This window comes from Loxodonta africana, chromosome 21 (genome assembly GCF_030014295.1).
Source record: "Loxodonta africana isolate mLoxAfr1 chromosome 21, mLoxAfr1.hap2, whole genome shotgun sequence".
NCBI classification, from domain to species: Eukaryota; Metazoa; Chordata; class Mammalia; order Proboscidea; family Elephantidae; genus Loxodonta; species Loxodonta africana.
The window spans coordinates 34,566,843-34,585,237 of record NC_087362.1 but is presented as its reverse complement, the minus strand read 5'-3'; the positions used below and the strand labels follow the sequence as shown (position 1 = coordinate 34,585,237).

The 18,395-nt window shown below is 43.5% G+C and overlaps 1 protein-coding gene across 2 annotated transcripts in view; it reads left to right on the top strand.

Annotated features, from left to right (window-relative positions):
• The window catches only part of CDH13 (cadherin 13), a 1,235,721-nt gene that overhangs the window by 929,936 nt on the left and 287,390 nt on the right, over positions 1–18,395 (top strand). For both annotated transcript variants that reach the window (XM_023558128.2, XM_023558126.2), the window contains exon 7: positions 1,462–1,640. In XM_023558128.2, coding sequence (XP_023413896.2) covers positions 1,462–1,640 — 179 coding nt within the window. The remainder of the gene's footprint in view (positions 1–1,461; positions 1,641–18,395) is intronic.

The following is an 18,395-nucleotide window of genomic DNA, read 5'->3' as shown; positions in this document are numbered from 1 at the left end:
AAGTGACATTAATTATATTCACCTTGTTGTGCAAACATCACCACTATCCATTTCCAAAAGTTTTTCATCAACCCGAATAGAAACTCAGTACCCCTTAAGCAATAACTCTCTACTTCCCCCTCTCCCAAGCCCTTGGTAAGCACTAACAAACTTTTTTGTGTTTTGCTATTCTCGATATTTCATATAAGTTGGACTGTACAATATTCGTCTTCTTGTGGCTGACATTTCACTCAGCATACTGTTTTCAAAGTTCATCCATGTTGTACCATGTATGAGAACATTGTCTTCATGGCTGAGTAATATTCCATTGTATAATTATACAACATTTTGTTTATCAGTTCATCTGTTGATAGACACGTGGTTTGCTTCCACTTTTTGTTTATTATGAACAATGGCAGTGAACATTGGTATACATATATCTACTTGAGTCCCTGCTTCCAATTCTTTTGGGTATATATTTAGGAGTGGAAACCCTGGGTCATATGGTAACTAAGTGTTTAACTTTTTGAGGAGCCATGAAACTCTTTTCCACAGCACCTGCACCATTTTTTATTCCTACCAGCAACGGACTAGCATTCTAATTTCTCTACGTTCTTGCAATGCTTGTCATTTTTTTGTTTTTCTGGTAATAGCTATCCTGGTGGGGGTGAAGTGGTATCTCATTGTGGTTTTCATTTGCATTTTTCTAGTGACTAATGATGCTGAGCATCTTTTCATGTGCTTATTGGGTATTTATATATCAGGTTTGGAGAAATGTCTATTCAAGTCCTTTGCCCATTTTTAAATTGGGCTTTTTGTCTTTTTGCTGTGGAGTTGTAGCAGTTCTTTATATATTATGAATAGTAAACCCTTATCAGTTATATGGTTACTGGATCTCTCCTCCCATTTTGTAGGTTGTATCTTAACTCTCTTGATAAAGCCCTTTGATACACAAAAGTTTTTCATTTTGCTGAAGTTCATTTTATCTAGTTTGTCTTTTGTTGCTTGCGTTTTTGATGTTATATGGTCTTTGGGTATACATACATAGGTATATACATCCATCTGTCCTACTTACATTTGAGCTCCCAGACAGCAGGAATGTGCCTTTCCCCATCCTGGCCCAGGAGCCCACACATAGTAGGCATCCAGTAAACACTGTTAAAATGAAGACAGCCACAGCCACAAAGCCAATCCACCCTGGAATGAAAGCCCATGAAAATCAGTGTATCAGCACAAGGACAAATTAAGCTGTCACTCTGCTGAGCAGCGAAGGTTCTTTTTCTTTATCTCAGGTCTTTTAATGTAATGGAATGGCAGGAGAAAAGCTAAAACATAGTGGAGCCAGGGAAACACTGTCCCGTTTTCATTTGGAAAGTGACACGTTACTCCACTGCCCCTGCTCAGTAGGGGAGGGGTCCTGAGTGTCGGTGTCACCCACGGTGACTGGTAACCATCTCCTGCCCTTCTGTCCTGCCCCCTTAGGGACCACGGTGATGCGAGTGACAGCCTTTGATGCAGACGATCCCGCCACTGACAATGCCCTCCTGCGGTATAATATCCGTCAGCAGACACCTGACAAGCCATCACCCAACATGTTCTACATCGATCCTGAGAAAGGAGACATTGTCACCGTCGTGTCACCTGCGCTGCTGGACCGGGAGGTGAGCTGAAAGGAATACGTTTTCTCTTTCCTAGGAATAGAATGTGGCTCCCACACAAGGAAGCCTCGGGTCCTGAATCAACGGGCACTTTCTATTGTAAAGCTGGAAATGAGCTATTTGCAGATGGTTGGGTGGGAAAGCTATAAAGAGAAATGAGATAGTATGTGAACCAAAAAAGCACAGACCGCAAAAGGCCATATCATTTGAAGTTACTTGTATTCATTCAACTTGATCCCTCTGTTTCCTCACTTTAGGCCCTTATGATTCTAGTTTCTACTGCTCTTCTCCCATCTTTCTGCCAGAAAGACGGGGGGAGGGTGGGCGGGAAGGAAAGCAGGATTTAAAAATCAGTTCCTTGGTCTCACTGACCACATGTTTAGTGCTTGGTAACCACATGTTGTGTTGGGCAGCTCAGACACAGCACGTTACCATCATCATGGAAAGTTCTATCTGGCAGTGTTGTTCTAGACTGTAAATTTCTTGAGAACAGGGAATGATGATACATGTGTTGTATTCCCACTACCTGGCACAGTTTCTGGCTCTCCTAAAAATCTAAATTATGGGTTGGTTGGCATAGAGGATAAAGGCAAGAATGAGTTGGAAATGGCACGAAGATTTTCACTTGAAAAGGGAGGCAGTAGCTAGAAATGAGAAATTATCACAAGGGAAAGAGAGAATGAAATTTGTATTGCAACTGTAATTGTCACTTGGAAAATTTAATTGTTTCTAGTTAAAAATAGAAAAGTAGAAAGGAAAAGTATTGAATCTAGTTCCTGCGTTTTTGTCTCCCATTCTCCTCTCAACACTCCGTGTTTATGGCTGCCATATTATCTTTTGCTTTGGAGGCAAGTAATGGCTTTCCAGCTCTCTTTGCTCCCCACCTGGCACATCTGTGCGCACACACACGCACCAGCTTTCTGTAACCCCTAATCCTCCGGAAAAGCATTTGCAGGTTCTTACAGGGGAAAGATGAAATGCCTTAATTTCTCTATATATGTGTCTGTTTTTACTAATAGAAAATGTTACATAAGTTTCTATTTACAAACCAAAGTAGTAACATACTAGATCATTTATATTTTCAGTTTGTTTGGGGGTCAAATGTGTTTCAAGTTCATGACATTTTCCTTTGGGCTGTTGCTGAACTGTCCTAAGTATATGAGTCTGGGAACTGAATTAAGCATTTCTAGCCACCACACATAAACAGCCCTCAGAAAAGATAAACGCAATTTTACCAAAATTGAATAATCAATGGAAATGAATGAGCAGCGTGGCTTTTCTGCGGGGGTTTGCAGAGTTCAGTGCTGACCCAGGCAACATTGGCGTGATCGGAGGGGTGGAAACATCCCTGAGTTTAGGCGAAGCCTTGTCTGTTTCCTCATGCTGTGGTAAGCTTCTCTTCGGCATGTTTGCTGAAGGGGCAAAACGTGACTCCAAGTTACTTGTCTTTAAAGGCACAGAACTTGCTTATCAGATCTCTCGTTGCTGTTTCCCACAGTTGGAAATGTTTTTCATCTCTCTGAGGGTCGGCACCATTTTGTACGATTCACCTGGCTACAAAGGGTTCCTTCAGCAGGATTGTGGAGTTATTTTTTATTTATGCAGAACTTCTGAGAAGGCATCCTGATTCTCACTGCCCACCACTGAGGGGACTGCTAAAACAGGAGCCTCAACCACACTAAAAAAAAAAAAACCAAACCCTGTGCCATCGAGTTGATTCCAACTCACAGCGACCCTATAGGACAGAGCAGAACTGCCCCATAGAGTTTCCAAGGAGCGCCTGGCGGATTCGAACTGCCGACCCTTTGGTTAACACCAATAGCACTTAACCACTACGCCAGCAGGGTTTCCTCAACCACACTAGGAAATATTTTTCAGTACTTTAAAAAAAAGGTTGTAGATCTAATGTGTTCTCCTATGGGAGAAACTTCAAGATATATTATTAAGAATTTTTTTAAAAATCAGGGTGAAGAGTGTTATCTACAGTATGACATGATATTTGTGAACCTACTTGTACACACAAAAAATTTCACAATGCTTTACATACATTTTGCAGGTGCAGTTTATGTCTGTAGAAGCATCAGATATGAATTTAAAAGTCTCCTTCTGAGTCAGCTGGGCAGAACATTTAATATAGAGTCATAAAACATTCATTTTCAAGAAAAGTATTTAGTTTGAGTCCCTGTAAATTGTGATATGATTCAAATCAATTTTAAATGTGCTCACTCTGTCTTCACTAACAGCATCTCCAGTAGTGTTTTTGAGTGCTGAATATCGGGTGGGTGAACAGATAGGTCTGGGACCCTTCCAGAACAGTGGCTGCTGAGCCTGTACTGACGCTTTCCTCCAGCCCCCACTAGCCCCCAGCTGAAGTCGGTAGGTGTCCCCTGGTTTGTCAGAAGTGGGGCTCCGGCGTCCGCCACAGCCGGAGCTCAGTCCAGAGGATGGACCTTGTTCATATTGATTTTCGATTTTCTTTCCTTTATGAGTGCATTCCCCAAGGAGAACCAGCAGGAGGTGCTCACCCCAAGGGAGAGCCAGGGAGGACATAAGGCGTTTGGGGAAGAGGTGGCAGGTGCTGTGTTTTTTCCTTCAGCCTGAGTATTAACCTTCCTTGCCTTTCCCATGTTTACTTTGTAATAAAAGCATGTCAGCGAGGATAACCAGGTACAGTATTCCAGCAGGGAAATGACCTTTAGTATGTGACCATCTTGGTTGTCGCCTTGTCTTCCCCTACCCGTATTCAGTGGGTTGGCTCAGGTTGGGGCCAACTGAGGCCGGTACCCTCATCTCATCTGCCCTTTTCCCCACCCCAAGGTTCATAAAGAAAGGGATTATGTCCAGCTTGTTCCCTGACGTGTACCCAGTCCTTAGCATAGGAGAGGAGCTCAAAAAATACAAGTCAATGGAAGAACTAGATGATGCCTGGCTACCACTGATGACTGCCCTGATGGAACACAGCAGAGAAGCCCTGAAGGAGCAGGAGAACAGTGGGATGCAGACCTCAAATTCTCATAAAACGACCAGACTTAATGGTCTGACTGAGACTAGAGGAACCCTGGAGGTCATGGTCCCCAGACCCTCTGTTAGCCCAAGACAGGAACCATTCCCAAAGTCAACTCTTCAGACAGGGATTGAACTGGACTATAAGACAGAAAATGATACCGGTGAGGAGTGAGCTTCTTGGATCAAGTAGACACACGAGACTATGTGGGCAGCTCCTGTCTGGAGGTGAGATGAGAAGGCAGAGGGGGACAGGAGCTGGCTGCATGGACATGGGGAATACAGGGTGGAGAGGAAGAGTGTCTGTCTCATTGGGGGGAGAGCAGCTAGGAGTACATGGCAAGGTGTGTATAAGTTTTTGTATGAGAGACTGACTTGATTTGTAAACTTTCACTTAAAGCACAATAAATTAAAAACATACATGTGTCGAGAGAGGAGAGGAAGGATGAGTGTGACAAAGGAAGGCAGGCAACAAGAGATGTCTGCTGTCCTCTGCTGGGGCACATCAGCTCACGTCGCTTCTCCTCTCATTTCCTGGCATGTTTTGGGTGGTATGGCCATGAACCCCTCACGCACACCCAGAGCCGGGAGAAACACACCCTAGCCTTGCCCACTCTTGGCAGTGGGAAATGCCAGGAGGAACCTCACCTCACCCACTTTCACTGTCTTCACATGGCTGACCTCTTGCCCCCTCCCAAATGTAGTCCACAGCTAACTTGGCTTCCCATTTGATGGGCCATGATTGTGTGGCAGGTCCTGCTTGGTGTGGGGAGAGGGTTCAGAAGAGAGTTCACCCTGAAATGTTCCTTCTCAGATGAGCCATGACCTTGACCAGAATTATATGGAAAACCACATGGAGAAAAAAGAGAAAACGTATCAGTCACTGGGTCTCCTGCTGTGTCCAGACTCTAACCTATAGCTGTGACGTCTCCGAAACTGGGTCGCATGTCCTGTGATTCAGGAGTTCTCTGGGGCAGCAGCGTTGACTAGCTCCTGCTTTGTACGGGCATCTTCAGGGGACATGGAGGCTGGAAAAGAGGGACACAGAGGGCTTCATGTTCAAGGAGGGTCAGCAACTGCAACGAGGGAGTGGGCTCGCTGTATTGCCCCCAAGTGGAGAGAGGTGGAATCAAATAGAACAAAACCGAACCACAACTGTTGCCTTCGAGTTGATTCCAACTCCTAGTGACCCTATAGGACAGAGTACAACTGCCTCATAGGGTTTCCAAGGCTGTAAATCTTTTTCTTTCTTTCTTTCTTTCTTTTTTAATTGTGCTTCAGGTGAAAGTTTACAGCTCAACTTAGTTTCTCATACAAAAATTTATATACATGTTCTTATGTGACCCTAGTTGCTCTCTCTGTAATGTGACAGGACACTCCTCCTTTCCACCCTGGATTTCCTGTGTCCATTCAACCAGCTCCTATCCCTTTCTGCCTTCTCATCTCACCTCCAGGCAGGAGCTGTCCATTTAGTCTCGTGTATCTAATTGGACTGAGAAGCACACTCTTCATAAGTATCATTTATGTCTTATAGGCCAGCCTATTCTCTGAAGAGTTGGCTTCGGGAATGGTTTTAGTTCTGGGTTAACAGAGTCTGGGGGCCATGTCTTCTGGGGTTCTTCCAGTCTCGGACCATTAAGTCTGGTCTTTTAACTAACTTTTCTCCTGCTCCATCAGGGACTCTCTGTTGTGTTCCCTGTGAGGGAGGTCATTGGTGGTAGCTGGGCACCATCTAGTCCTTCTGGTCTCAGGGTGTTGGAGTCTCTGGTTTATGTGGCCCCTTTTGTCTCTCGGGCTAATATTTTCCTTGTGTCTTTGGTAATCTTCATTCTTCTTTGCTCCAGATGGGTTGGGACTAATTGATGCATCTTAGATGGCTGCTCACTAGCTTTTAAGACCCCAGACACAAGGCTGTAAATCTTTATGGAAGCAGACAGCCACGTCTTTCTCCCACAGAGTGGCTGGTGGGTTCAAACTACCGACCTTACAGTTAGCAGCTAAACACCACCAAAGCTCCTCAAATAGGAGAGTGGCTCTCAAAGTTTGTTGAGGTGTTTTAGAAACCACAGTCCCCTGGCAAAAACCCATAACAGTGAAATCCTACTCTCCAGAGGTAGAATGCAGGCATCTGTATTTAATTTAAAAAGCAAAACAAAAAAAAACAGGTGTTGCAAGCAGTCAGAAAAACTGGAGAATTCACACCTCTAAAGACATTGTTTCAGGGTACTTAGAACTGAAGAGGTCAGATCTGGACTTAAAATCCTAGGCCCGGCGTATGTTAGTGTTTTGACCTAGGCAAATTACTTGACCTCTCTGTGCCTCAGTTTTTCATCTATAAAATGGGTATATGGCACCCACCTCAAAGGGTTGTTGGGGAGGATTACACGTGTCAAAATATACAAAGCAGGTCACATGTTCTAAAGAAACATTGAGTCAGTTCCAACTCATGGCAACATTATGTATATCAGAACAAAATGTTGCCCAGTCCTGTGCCATCTTCATGATCGTTGTTGATATGTTTGAGTCCATTGTTGTAGCTATTAAATAAACGTTAGCTATCATAATTGCCATGACTGGTGTAGTAGTAATTTATAAGAGTAGACACTGAGTTGCCCGTTATGGGATGTACTCAAACATAGACTGCCCTTGGCAGGATGTCACAGAAGGGATTCAGTTATCAGGTAAGGGTTACATCGTTAAGGTCTGTACTCATTTCCTAGGATTGCTGTAACAAATTCCTGCAAACTGGGTGGCTTAAAACAAGAGAAATTTATTGTCTAACAGTCCTGGAAGGAGCCATGTTCCCCTGAAGCTCTACGGGAGAATGCTGCCTTGCCTCTTCCAGCTTCTGGTGTCCTGGCATTCCTTGGCTTGTTGCTGCATCACCCCAGTCCCTGCCTCCCTCGTCGTGGCTATCTTCCCTCTGTGTCTCTGTGTCTCAGTATGCCCACATTGCCCTCTCCTTATCAGGATACTAGTCAACTGGTTATGGCCTACCCTAATCCAGTACGACCTCATCTTAGCTGACAACATCTGCCCAAATAAGGTCATGTTCACGGGTTCCAGGTGGACATATATTTTGGGGGGACACTATCCAACCTTCGACAAGGTCTTTTCCAGCCTTGAGCTTCTGTAGTTTTTTAAGAATATTTATTGAATGCCTTCATATGTTATTTGCTCTCTGGGGTGCCGCCTGGGGTGCCGATCCCCCACCCAGCCAGCAGTATGACCTAGGGCAAGGCCTTCCGTCCCTGAGCCTGTTTCCTAATCAGAAATGACAGTGATAATAGCCCCTGCACGGCTGTCCTTCTCACCTTTTTGACGTGTACAAACCTCCATTCCTTTTGCAAATAGCAAAGCGTCATCATACAGCCAGAGTTGTTACCATTTGTCACACTTCCCGCGGCTGCTGATAATCCAGGCTCCAGTTCCCATCAGCCACAGGTGACAGCTCTGCAAATTGTCTCTGCTGACATGTAACAGAGATGTAAGAAGAACCCCCTTCATTGTACCCACTGTGTTTGCCTTGTCCTGTGAGTCACACCTCACTTTGCTGACATTGACCGGGTTTCCCTCCAGTTCCCCCACCTCCACGGCCCAGTTGTGAGAGCAGCTGCAGCCCCCATTGCTTGCCCTGCCCTTACCATAAGCTCGATGATGATAGACATCAAATTCCACCTGGAGACGTGGTGCATTTTCCATCACTCTGCCACTGACTTTCACTGAAACTTCATGAAGAATATATTCTTCATGAAGGCAGAGACCTGGGATCTTTGTCTCACTTCTGTATCCCATAGCCAAACATAAAAACCACCAGTTGCAAAAGAGTCAATTCCAACTCATGGCAACCTCCTGTGTGTCAGAGTAGAACTGAGCAACATAGGGTTTTCCATGGCTGTTACCTTTCAGAAGCAGATAGCCAGGCCTTTCTTCCAAGGCACCTCTTAGGGGAATTTGAACCAGCAACCTTTTGGTTAGTAGCTGAGTGCTTAACAGTTTGCACCACCCTGCCTGATAAATCATAGGCACTCAGTGAGGATTTGATGAATGAATGAATGAAGCAATCACTTATGTTCCTGCAGGATAAAAAAAAAAAAATACACGCTCAAAAATGGGTTTATAAACAGAATAAAGAATCTCATTTTAATTGAGAGCTCATTCTTGCCCCTGCATAATCATCTGATCATCTTATTTATTTGCATGCTACCTTGTGCCAAGAACTGCGCTAGGTGCTAAGAAACACCTCAGTGGACAGAATAGGCATAAGGATTTGCGCCACTCGCTTAAATGATAAATCATCTCTGTCCTTTCCAAACTTGGGGAAATAAGGGACATATATCCTCCTAAACAAGCTTGAGCGTATCTGGGACACTCTTTTATTCTTTTCTATAACCCCGCTCAGTTCCTCCATTCTGACAGCTCTATGTTTTTAAACAAAGCCTGGCCGCATTGCGAAAGAAAATCAGATAAAGATCCCTAATGTTTGATAAATGGTTTATTTAGTTGATCATCTTGGCGGCTAGACTCAAATTCATCAGCACAAATCTGCCAGCTTTTCTGAACACAGCCACAATTTGCAACTGCTCAGGGTATCTAAAGGTCAGGCTTCTTTTTTTTGCAGATGGAAACTCTTTCCAAAGAAGCCCTTAAAAAGCTATCTTAAAATTTGCATTGTGAAAGTATTATTAGTCATTTTAAGGAGTTTGAGCTGAGCACTTCTCTATTTTTGTTTCAATTTGCCTTTACTTTATTATGTACGATCTTCCAGATAGTCTGAGGAAAGCGATGGCCCACCCAGCAAACATACATACAATAAGAGATATTAGAACCATGAAAGTCATTTTTTTATATTATCAGCAGATAAAGGATTTTCTAAGACTTTATAATGCCTAAATTTTTAGGCCGAAAGTGAAAAACTGGAAGAATTTCCTTTTTTCTCTCTGTGGTAACTGTCTTATTTTTAGATAGATGTGAGTTTATCTGCCATGAGAGAGTCAGGAGTCCTTGAATGTGTCAAAGATGAAAACTAAAGAGTGTTAGGGGAACAGCTATGCAAAATAGCCAATGAATTTGGGCAAAATGATCCCGTTAAAATATTGTCATATAAGTCACATCTCCATAAACAAGTGGAAGAAATCTGTAATATCAAGTCAAGCTACCTGGAAAAAATAAAAAATAAGGGTTAGCAGTAAAATTGGTCAGTCACAAAATGGACAAATATTACATGATCCCACTTACATGAGCTAGGTGAATGTTTAGAGACCAGAGTTCATTAGTAGTTACCAGCGGTGAGAGAAGAGGGAAAGGGGCAGTCATTGGTTAGGGGGCACTGAGTTTCTGTTAAAGGTGCCGGAATAATCTGGAAAAGGGTAGTGGTGACAGTAGCTCACCACGGTGGATGTAATCAATGTCACTAAATTTTGCATGAAAAAATTGTTGACTTGGCGAATATTTTGTTACACATATATTTACTATGATATATACATTTTTTTAATTAAAAGAATAACTAAGGGATAGCTTCCCCCCCATGCCTTGAGTGAAAGATGGTAGTAGTTATACCCTCAGGAAAATGAATGTTTTTAGTTTGCACTGCTCTGATGCTAATACTTTTCGGGTTACCATCATGTTGAAAACATTTGCAGTAATTACACACAATTCAATCACGCTGTCAGGGACATCCTCTTTCTTTGTTTTGGTGGGTGGGACCAAAATTATTTAGATAGTGGCACCCTCTGCATTTCTGAGAGCTATTTACTCATAAATATTTTTGTTGGGATAATTTTCTTCATTTTTTTGTATCACTCACTGAGAAAATAGGGGAAAAAAGTAGACATAAATAAATAGTCTTATTATTTTTTAAATAACGCATTATCCTTGCAAATGAATCACAGATGGTGAACCATCCTATGCAAATCGTGCTTGCTTTGATGTGTCAGCAAATGAAATAGGATGGGACATTCCAAAGGCAAGATTCTAAGCCCTGGGGCCTGAGGTCCAGTTCCTTGCTCTCTGGGCCCCCAGCTAATGGCGTTGGGGTTAGAGGCAGAGGAGGACAGGGTCTTACCTTGTGCTGTCCCCCTTCACTTCTGCACTCTGGATAAACTCTACCAAGAAGCCTTGATGAGTCTCCTGACTCCTCCAGTGACCCATACCTCTAAGGGCTCAGAGCAACACTATAGGACAGAGTAGAACTGCCCCATGGGGTTTCCTAGACTGTAATCTTTATGGGAGCAGATGGCCAGGTCTTTCTCCCTCAGAACTGCTGGGTGTGTTCGAACCTCCAACGTTTTGGTTAGCAGCCAAATGCTTAACCATTATGCCAGAATCAACTCGATGGCACACAACACCTCTTAGATTGGCTCATCAGCCTCACAAAGCCAGAACTATGCCTAGTAGCCTAGTCTGACCTCAGCTTAGCCAAAGCCTGGTCTGAGAGGAATGGTCCAAGGGCGTGGATACCGGCTTCAGACTCCGGTTTCAGGGCCTACCTCCGCCTCTTACCAGCTATGAGTTGTTGGTAAGTCTTTTAACTTCTCTAAGCCTCAGTTTCTTTATCTAGCACAATATGGATAATTATGGTCCCTACCCCATAGAGTCTCTATGAGTCAGAATCGGCTTGATGGTTTTTTGTTTTTTGTCCTATATGCCTTAGAAGTCCTGGTGATGCAGTGGTTAAGCACTCAGCCACTAACCAAAAGGTCGGCAGTTCAAACCCACCAGCCACTCCAAGGGAGAAAGATGTGGTAATCTCTTCCATAAAGATTTACAGCCTTGGAAACTCTATGGGGCAGCTCTACTCAGTTCTATAGGGTTACTACTTGTCAGAATTGACTTGACTCCCACAGGCTTTTTATCCCATGGGCTTACTGGAAAGATTAAATCCCTGGGTGGTGCAAACAGTGTGCTTGGCTGCTAACTGAAAGGTTGAAGGTTTGAGTCCACCCAGAGGCAACTTAAAGAAAGGCCTGGCGATCTACTTCCAAAAAATTAGCCATTAAAAACAATATGGAACACAGCTCTACTCTGACACACAGGGGATTGCAACTGGTGTTTTGGTATAAGTACCTAGCATGATGCTTAAATTAATATATGTACCCAATAAATATTAATGTTAGTTATTTTCATCATGGAAAATAGACCAGGAGAAGCAGGGGGAAGGTGGCATGTCTTTCTTCTGCAGGAAGTACATTTAGACTCTGCTTGTGCAGCAGAGAATCTGGCAGGCTCTTAAAAGTTAAATGAAATGCTGGGATAATCCAACTCCCAAAATTCAGGGATGGATGTTGAATTATTGAGCATCTATAAATATCTGCAGAATATATGGCCCACTTTGGACATTAGGGACACAGAGGTGGAGCTGTCTGGTATGGAAGGAAAACAGACATGCCAGGAACAACCAAACCAGGGATGAGTCATTTGAATCGAGCCTTAATGGATAAGAAGAAACCTGCAGTGAAGTAGAGGGAAGAGCACCCTGGAGAAAGGAACAGCCTGGGCAAAGTCATTGCACATTCCTGTATTACTGCAAGAAATACAGGAGAGTTGAAGATGTGGCCTAGAGAGATCCTAGAAAAGGCCAGGAAGTTGGGACAAGATTGCAAAGGGCTTTGAAAGCCATTCTGAGGATTATAGATGTATCCTACTGAAAATGGAAAATCACTGACAATTATTTAATCGATAAACCCAGCTCTGTTAAATACAGCCTTAGCAGAGCTGTGACTTGGAAAGAAAGCCGGGTAGCTAAGGGAGAGATGATCACTGGCAAAGCAGAGGCATTTCAGAGGTGGGCTTGAGAGTGCTTAGTAACCAGCACGTTGATTGGCAGAGATGCCTGGCACTATCAAGGGGAGAGATGAGGAGTGTTACGTATTGAATTGTGTCCCCCAAAAATCTGTGTTGTAAATCCTAACCTCTATGCCTATGGTTATAATCCCATTTGGGAGTGAGTCTTATTTTAATGAGGCAGAATTAGTGTGGGGTGTGCCTTGAGCTAATCTCTTACAAGAGATAAAAACAGCAGAGTAAGCAAGCAGATATGGGGGAAGAGAGGTGCTGGGCCACATGAAGACTGCCCAGAGCAGCACCTCAAAGAGACCAGGACCTTCCTCCAGAGGTGACAGAGAGAGAAAGCCTTCCCCTAGAGCCGGCTCCCTGAATTCAGACTTCTAACCTCCTAAAGTGTGAAAAAATAAATTTCTGTTTGTTAAAGGCACCTGTTTATGGTATTTCTGTTATAGCAGCAGTAGATAACTAAGACAAGGAATTAGCCCCTGAATTTAAATTTAGCAGGTTGGTCGCTAGATTAATGGACAATAGCCTATTGTGCTTTTCTGCTCTTAGGCGTCCCGAAGCATTAGACAATCAGTAGTTACTTGGCATGTGTTGAATACTTAACTTTGTCATTAAGAGAGATTCATCCTTTCAGATTCAACAAATGTTTAATTCTCTAAGCTTTTTCTTTTTTTGTCTCTCTCTCCTTTTTTTTTGCTTTTGTATGGTAAAAATAACAACTTAAAATGCCAGGATGACAAATGAATTCAGAGTGCTTCTGTTTTTCTGTCGTTTTAAACTTCTCCATCTTATTTTATGTGGCATACCTTAAAAAATTGAAGAACCTTTTCTTATTTGGGGGTGGAAAAAAAAGTTCTTCTAGAGAGCTATCTGTTTCCCTTTATCAGCCAAGAACAGTGATTAGCCACTTTAAAATGTTAAGGCAGGTTTTGCTTCATTGACAGATTTTCTGGTTACTGAACTTAAATAACATTGTTCTAAATTCCTTCCCTGCTAATGGCCTTCGTGGTAGAGGTGCCTTCTGCTTTAGAGAGAATTTATACTTCAGCTATAGCTTCAAACTGGTGGAGAAAGTAGGGGAATGCTTTGCTCCTGCCGTGTTGAGAATGACCATCCTGTGAAGCAAGGAAAGTTGGTTGAGAATCTGGAAAGTAGCTATTTCATATATACCTTTAATGTGCTTGATTTCCAGCCAGGACCTGAGGTGTCGCAACAGCTGTGGGCTGCTGCCATGGCAAAGGATTTCTAGGACAGTGACCAGAAGCTGGGATACTTAGACGAAAGCAAACTAGCAGTGGGCTATTTCAAGACATTCTGCAAGATAATTCTGGCATTTCAAAAGGCCCAAGGTCCACCTTTCTTTAATTTTTGTTTTAAGAGGATGTCTTAGTTACTTAGTGCTACTGTAACAGGAATACCACAAGTGGCTGGCTTTAACAAACAAAAATTTAGGAGGCTAGAAGTCAGAATTCAGGGTGCCACTTCTAGGGGAGGCTCTCTGGCCACACTAGGGGAAATCCTTGTCTCAGCTTCTGTAGCATTCTTCTTGACATTCTTTGGAGATCTTCACATGGCATCTATCTTTCCCTCATTTGTGCTTGTTTCCCAGTACGTATTCTGCTCCTTTTATATCTCAAAAGTGAGTAGGTGTAAGACACACCCTACACTGATATGGCCTCATTGATATAACAGTGAAAATCCTATTTCCAAATGGGATTGCATCCACAAGTATAGGGGTTAGAATTCCAACACGTACTTTGGGGGATACAATTGAATACCTTGAACAAAGAGTATCTCACTTGCTGTGCCTTTCCATGGGACAAAAGTTGATTGATCATATTACTCAGTAAAATACTTTGGGATTCTAAAAGGCCTAATCAGCTTTATTGACTTATGGCACTCTGATGTCACATTCTACAATTAAAGGAACTTCAAATTATAGGATTGCCTAACAGATAAATGTTGACAAACTTTTTCTTAAAGGGCCAGGTAGTAAGTATTTTAGGCTTTAGGAGCCAAGGGACAAAATAGAGAACATTATGTAGGTACTTATATAACCACTTGAAATGTAACCATTCAAAAATGTACAAAAAAATTCTTAGCTCATGGGCTGTAAGAATACAGGGGGCTGGATTTGACTTTCAGGCCATAGTTGACCAGTCCCTGACTAGCAGACATTTCTATGTTATTGCTGCATGTCTTCATATGTCTGTATCTAAGCTCCATGTTCAAAATATCAATCCCACTTATTTATCATCACCTTGAAGTCTGATTACAGAGACGGGAACTAGGTCACTTTTTCATTTTTTTAGCAACACGGTCCATTTCCTCCATGATTAGCAAACAGATAACCTTGGACACTTCATGATTAATTTTCAACTCAAAATTTGGTTACAATAATTGAAACAAGTAGATCCACCTAAATGTAGTAAAATACAAAGTGCTGTCTAGATGTAGATTAAACATGGGGTAAATCCAACTTGGAAAGGCTGTTTTGGTTGTATCGGAACTCTTAAAGCATAAAGATAGGGTACTAGGGGCACCCAGAGAATGGGGAGGAGCACTTGCCAGACAAGAGGCCCTTCATTCAGCTGAGCTTTGGACCCAAATGAAATTGTTCACACCAGCATGGAATACAAATGAGGAGAACTGGAGAAAATAGGGACATAGAGATAATTTTACAGTCACCTGAAAACAAGAAGAGCTCTCCTGCACCAGGTGTCTCTTCTTTCCAAAGGCATCTCAGAGCCTGTCAATACCCTTTGCTGTTATCCCTGAACGTGATATCTGGTCATGATAATAAAGACACTGAAAAGACATTTTTTGAGCACCTATTATGAGTCCCCATGGGTCAGCCACTACACTAAGTACACTACGTTCAATTTAATCTTAACAATAATGTACAGATGGGTAAAGTAACTCACGTGATACAAGTGGAGATGCCCAGTGTCATCGAATTTGTATCTTTATTAGCCTTTCTCTCTCCAAAGCCCGTGTATTTTTCTTTTCCTTACGATATGACCCAGTGTTATTGGTATTTGAGTGGTAACCATACAAAGAAAGATTTTTAACCTTCTTTTTCAACACAGTAAAGTTTTGATGCAGCTTATGCTCTGATCATTGGCTACAGCTTCAATGCCTGCCATTGTATGGACCAGGTGGCTTTCTTCCAGGTTGATGACACCAAATGGCTCTCATAACTCAGTGCGAGGAGGTATGGTGGACAAGGTTCCCTCCTGCCCTAGGGTGGAAATGTAATTTGGTACAACTCGTTTGTTTGGTATTTTGGCAATAATAATCAAATGGCTTTCATAGATACCCCTAATATTCTTTGACCCAGCATTTCTGCATAATCAAATATATGTGCAAAGATCCAGCATCAGGGTGTTTGTTGGATATTTAATGAGCCGTCCATCAAGGTTCTGTCCAATAAAGCATGCTATATTCCTACAATGGAATTCTATTAAATCATTAAAAATGATGTGGTGAAAGTATTGAATGATATGGAAAGATGTTTGCAGTACATTATAGATTTCAAAATACCACATAATATCTGATTCTCTTTTGTATATGTACATGCTCACACACACACACACACACACACACACATGCACACACATATGTTTATGGCGTCATGGTCCAAGGTGTGGAGGGATTGGAGTAAGTGTGCTAAGTGTTGTCATCTCAGGATTGTCAGTGATCTCAGTTTTCGTACATGCAGTGCCTAAGACAACAGTCTTCAGATTCAGGTTGCTTGACTTGGAATTTCAGCTCCACGTCTTCCCAGTTCTGTTACACTGAGAACTTTACTCACTTGAACACCTGTTAGCCATTATTCTGATTTTCTTGTCATTCGACCACATCATTGTTAATGCTCCCAGACAGTTCCATTGTATAGAAGTAGCATAACACATAGAATAAATCATTATGGTTAGAACTGTGCCTCAGTTTCTTCACCTGGAAAAGTGGTGCTTCTCTCCAACAGCTGTTATGAGGAGTAAATGAATTAATAGAAGCAAAAGCTTAGAAGAGGGCTAGGTAAGGGCTAGCTGTGGCTGTTATCTGTATTTTCTAGTCTGGGTGCAATGACCATGCATTATGTCTGGAATAAAGATTCAATTATGTCCATCTTTTTAAAAGGCAGTTGTACCATTGGCCCTCAGGGGAGGGGATACAATTCAGGACACAGTCCTACCCCACAATGAATCGGCACCTTAGGGTGCACTGCTGCCTTTGAGCACAGAGACTTGCTTCTACATGAGCCCACTTATTCCTCGGCAGAACGGTGGGAGTCATGCCAGGTGCCATGGCCCCCAGTATCGGCCATAATCCCAGGGAAAGCATTACAAATGTCAAGGAAGAATCGTTTTTAAAGATGTCTTAAGGTAAATCTTGTCAGAACACCCCCATGTGAAATGATAGGCATTCTGATTTCTGTAATCAACTCGGCCGGCCGTGGTTTTGCTCAGCAGAATGTGATCGGCGTGAACGTCCGCTGACCGCTGCTTACCTGTCCTTCCACAGATTCCACCAGGCAGCTGAACAGACATTGTGGTGCGTGTCTCTGTACCACTGAGACAGCCATAGGCAATGACTTTTTTTTCAACATGGGAAAGAACAGCTGTAGAAACGGCCATTGGAATCCAGCGAAAAGTATCTCTATTTACTGAGTAGGAACCAAAGTGAAATTCCTCCAGATATTTTCCCTCCTGTGTCTCCTGAATTGTTTTGTGGCCTTATTTTTCTCCGTGGAAGGCTCTTTGGGTCCTAAATTCTGGCTTTCTGGCCCTTCTCGAGCTCTGGCATTCTGGAATAGGGAGGAATTGAGAAATTTCTCTGTTCTTGCCTCACCTTGGTGTTAGAGTATCTGAGATGTAGGAGGGTGTGTGTGTCATCCTTAGCGTTGGACAGCCACAATGCTAACACTAACGGCATCCATTTTTTCAGACAGCCTTTGTATGAAGTCCCTAATACTTACAGGGGCCCCGCAAGGCTGCAATTCCCCTGCCCATTTCATGAGGAGGGAACAAAGGAACCCAGGCCAATCCCAATACTCACATGGCGGGAGGGCAGAGAATGTCTCCCACAGGTGGCCTGGCTCTAAGAGTGACAAGAGATGCCACATTCCCCAATCAAACACCACCACCCCCTCCCCCCAGGGCGAAGCGGTGGCAGGAGGGGCAGCCAGGCTGCCCCAGCCCATGAGGCACCTTTGTGCAAGATAGGAAAAGGTACCTGTTCCTTTGTGGGGACGCAACCCCACGCCAGGGCGTGACTGCGAGCTGACCCAGGCTGGGTTTCTGTCCTCAGGTGCCCTCTAGGCTGGGCAGTAGGGGGGTACTGGGGCAGAGCCCTGAAGTTATCAGAGCTCAAGCCCTCCACACGCCAACCTGAACCCGGAAAATTTGGGGTTTCAACTAAACCCTAGTGCATCCCTTATAAGGGCTTGCTGTAAATGTGAGTGAAGTCTTTGGGAGGGTTTCTTGAGCCCAGCACAGAGCAAAGTTCCTGTTACAGATGTCAAAAGAGAAAAGCGTCCACATCATTGCAAAAGCAGCCAGTGTGCTGGTCACCTCCTGTTCGGGGGGGCTGGGGGGCTGCTGAGGCTTTGTTATCACCTTCTCTTGCTATGGTGGTGGAGAAGGACCCAGGTATTCATTAACTGGAGTAGCACTCTCAGCCCTGTCTTCCTGGCAGGGTGGGACCTCGCCCCCCAGAGCTGTGCCAGTACTTAGCTGAGCCACACGCAGGGGGCACTGCTGGGATCCAGGGACATGGAGGAGGCTGGGGGGGACAAAGTCTTCATCCTCCCCTGCAGACACCAGCCGAGTGGCTCGCCTGACACCAGCTGTCTGCTGTACCGCATTAGAGCAGATAATGCGATTACCTGGTCTGGGCTGGATGAGAAGCGTAGTGGCTTAAAAGAATTTTTGTAAAATACCATTTGTTTCTAGTGTTTTTTAA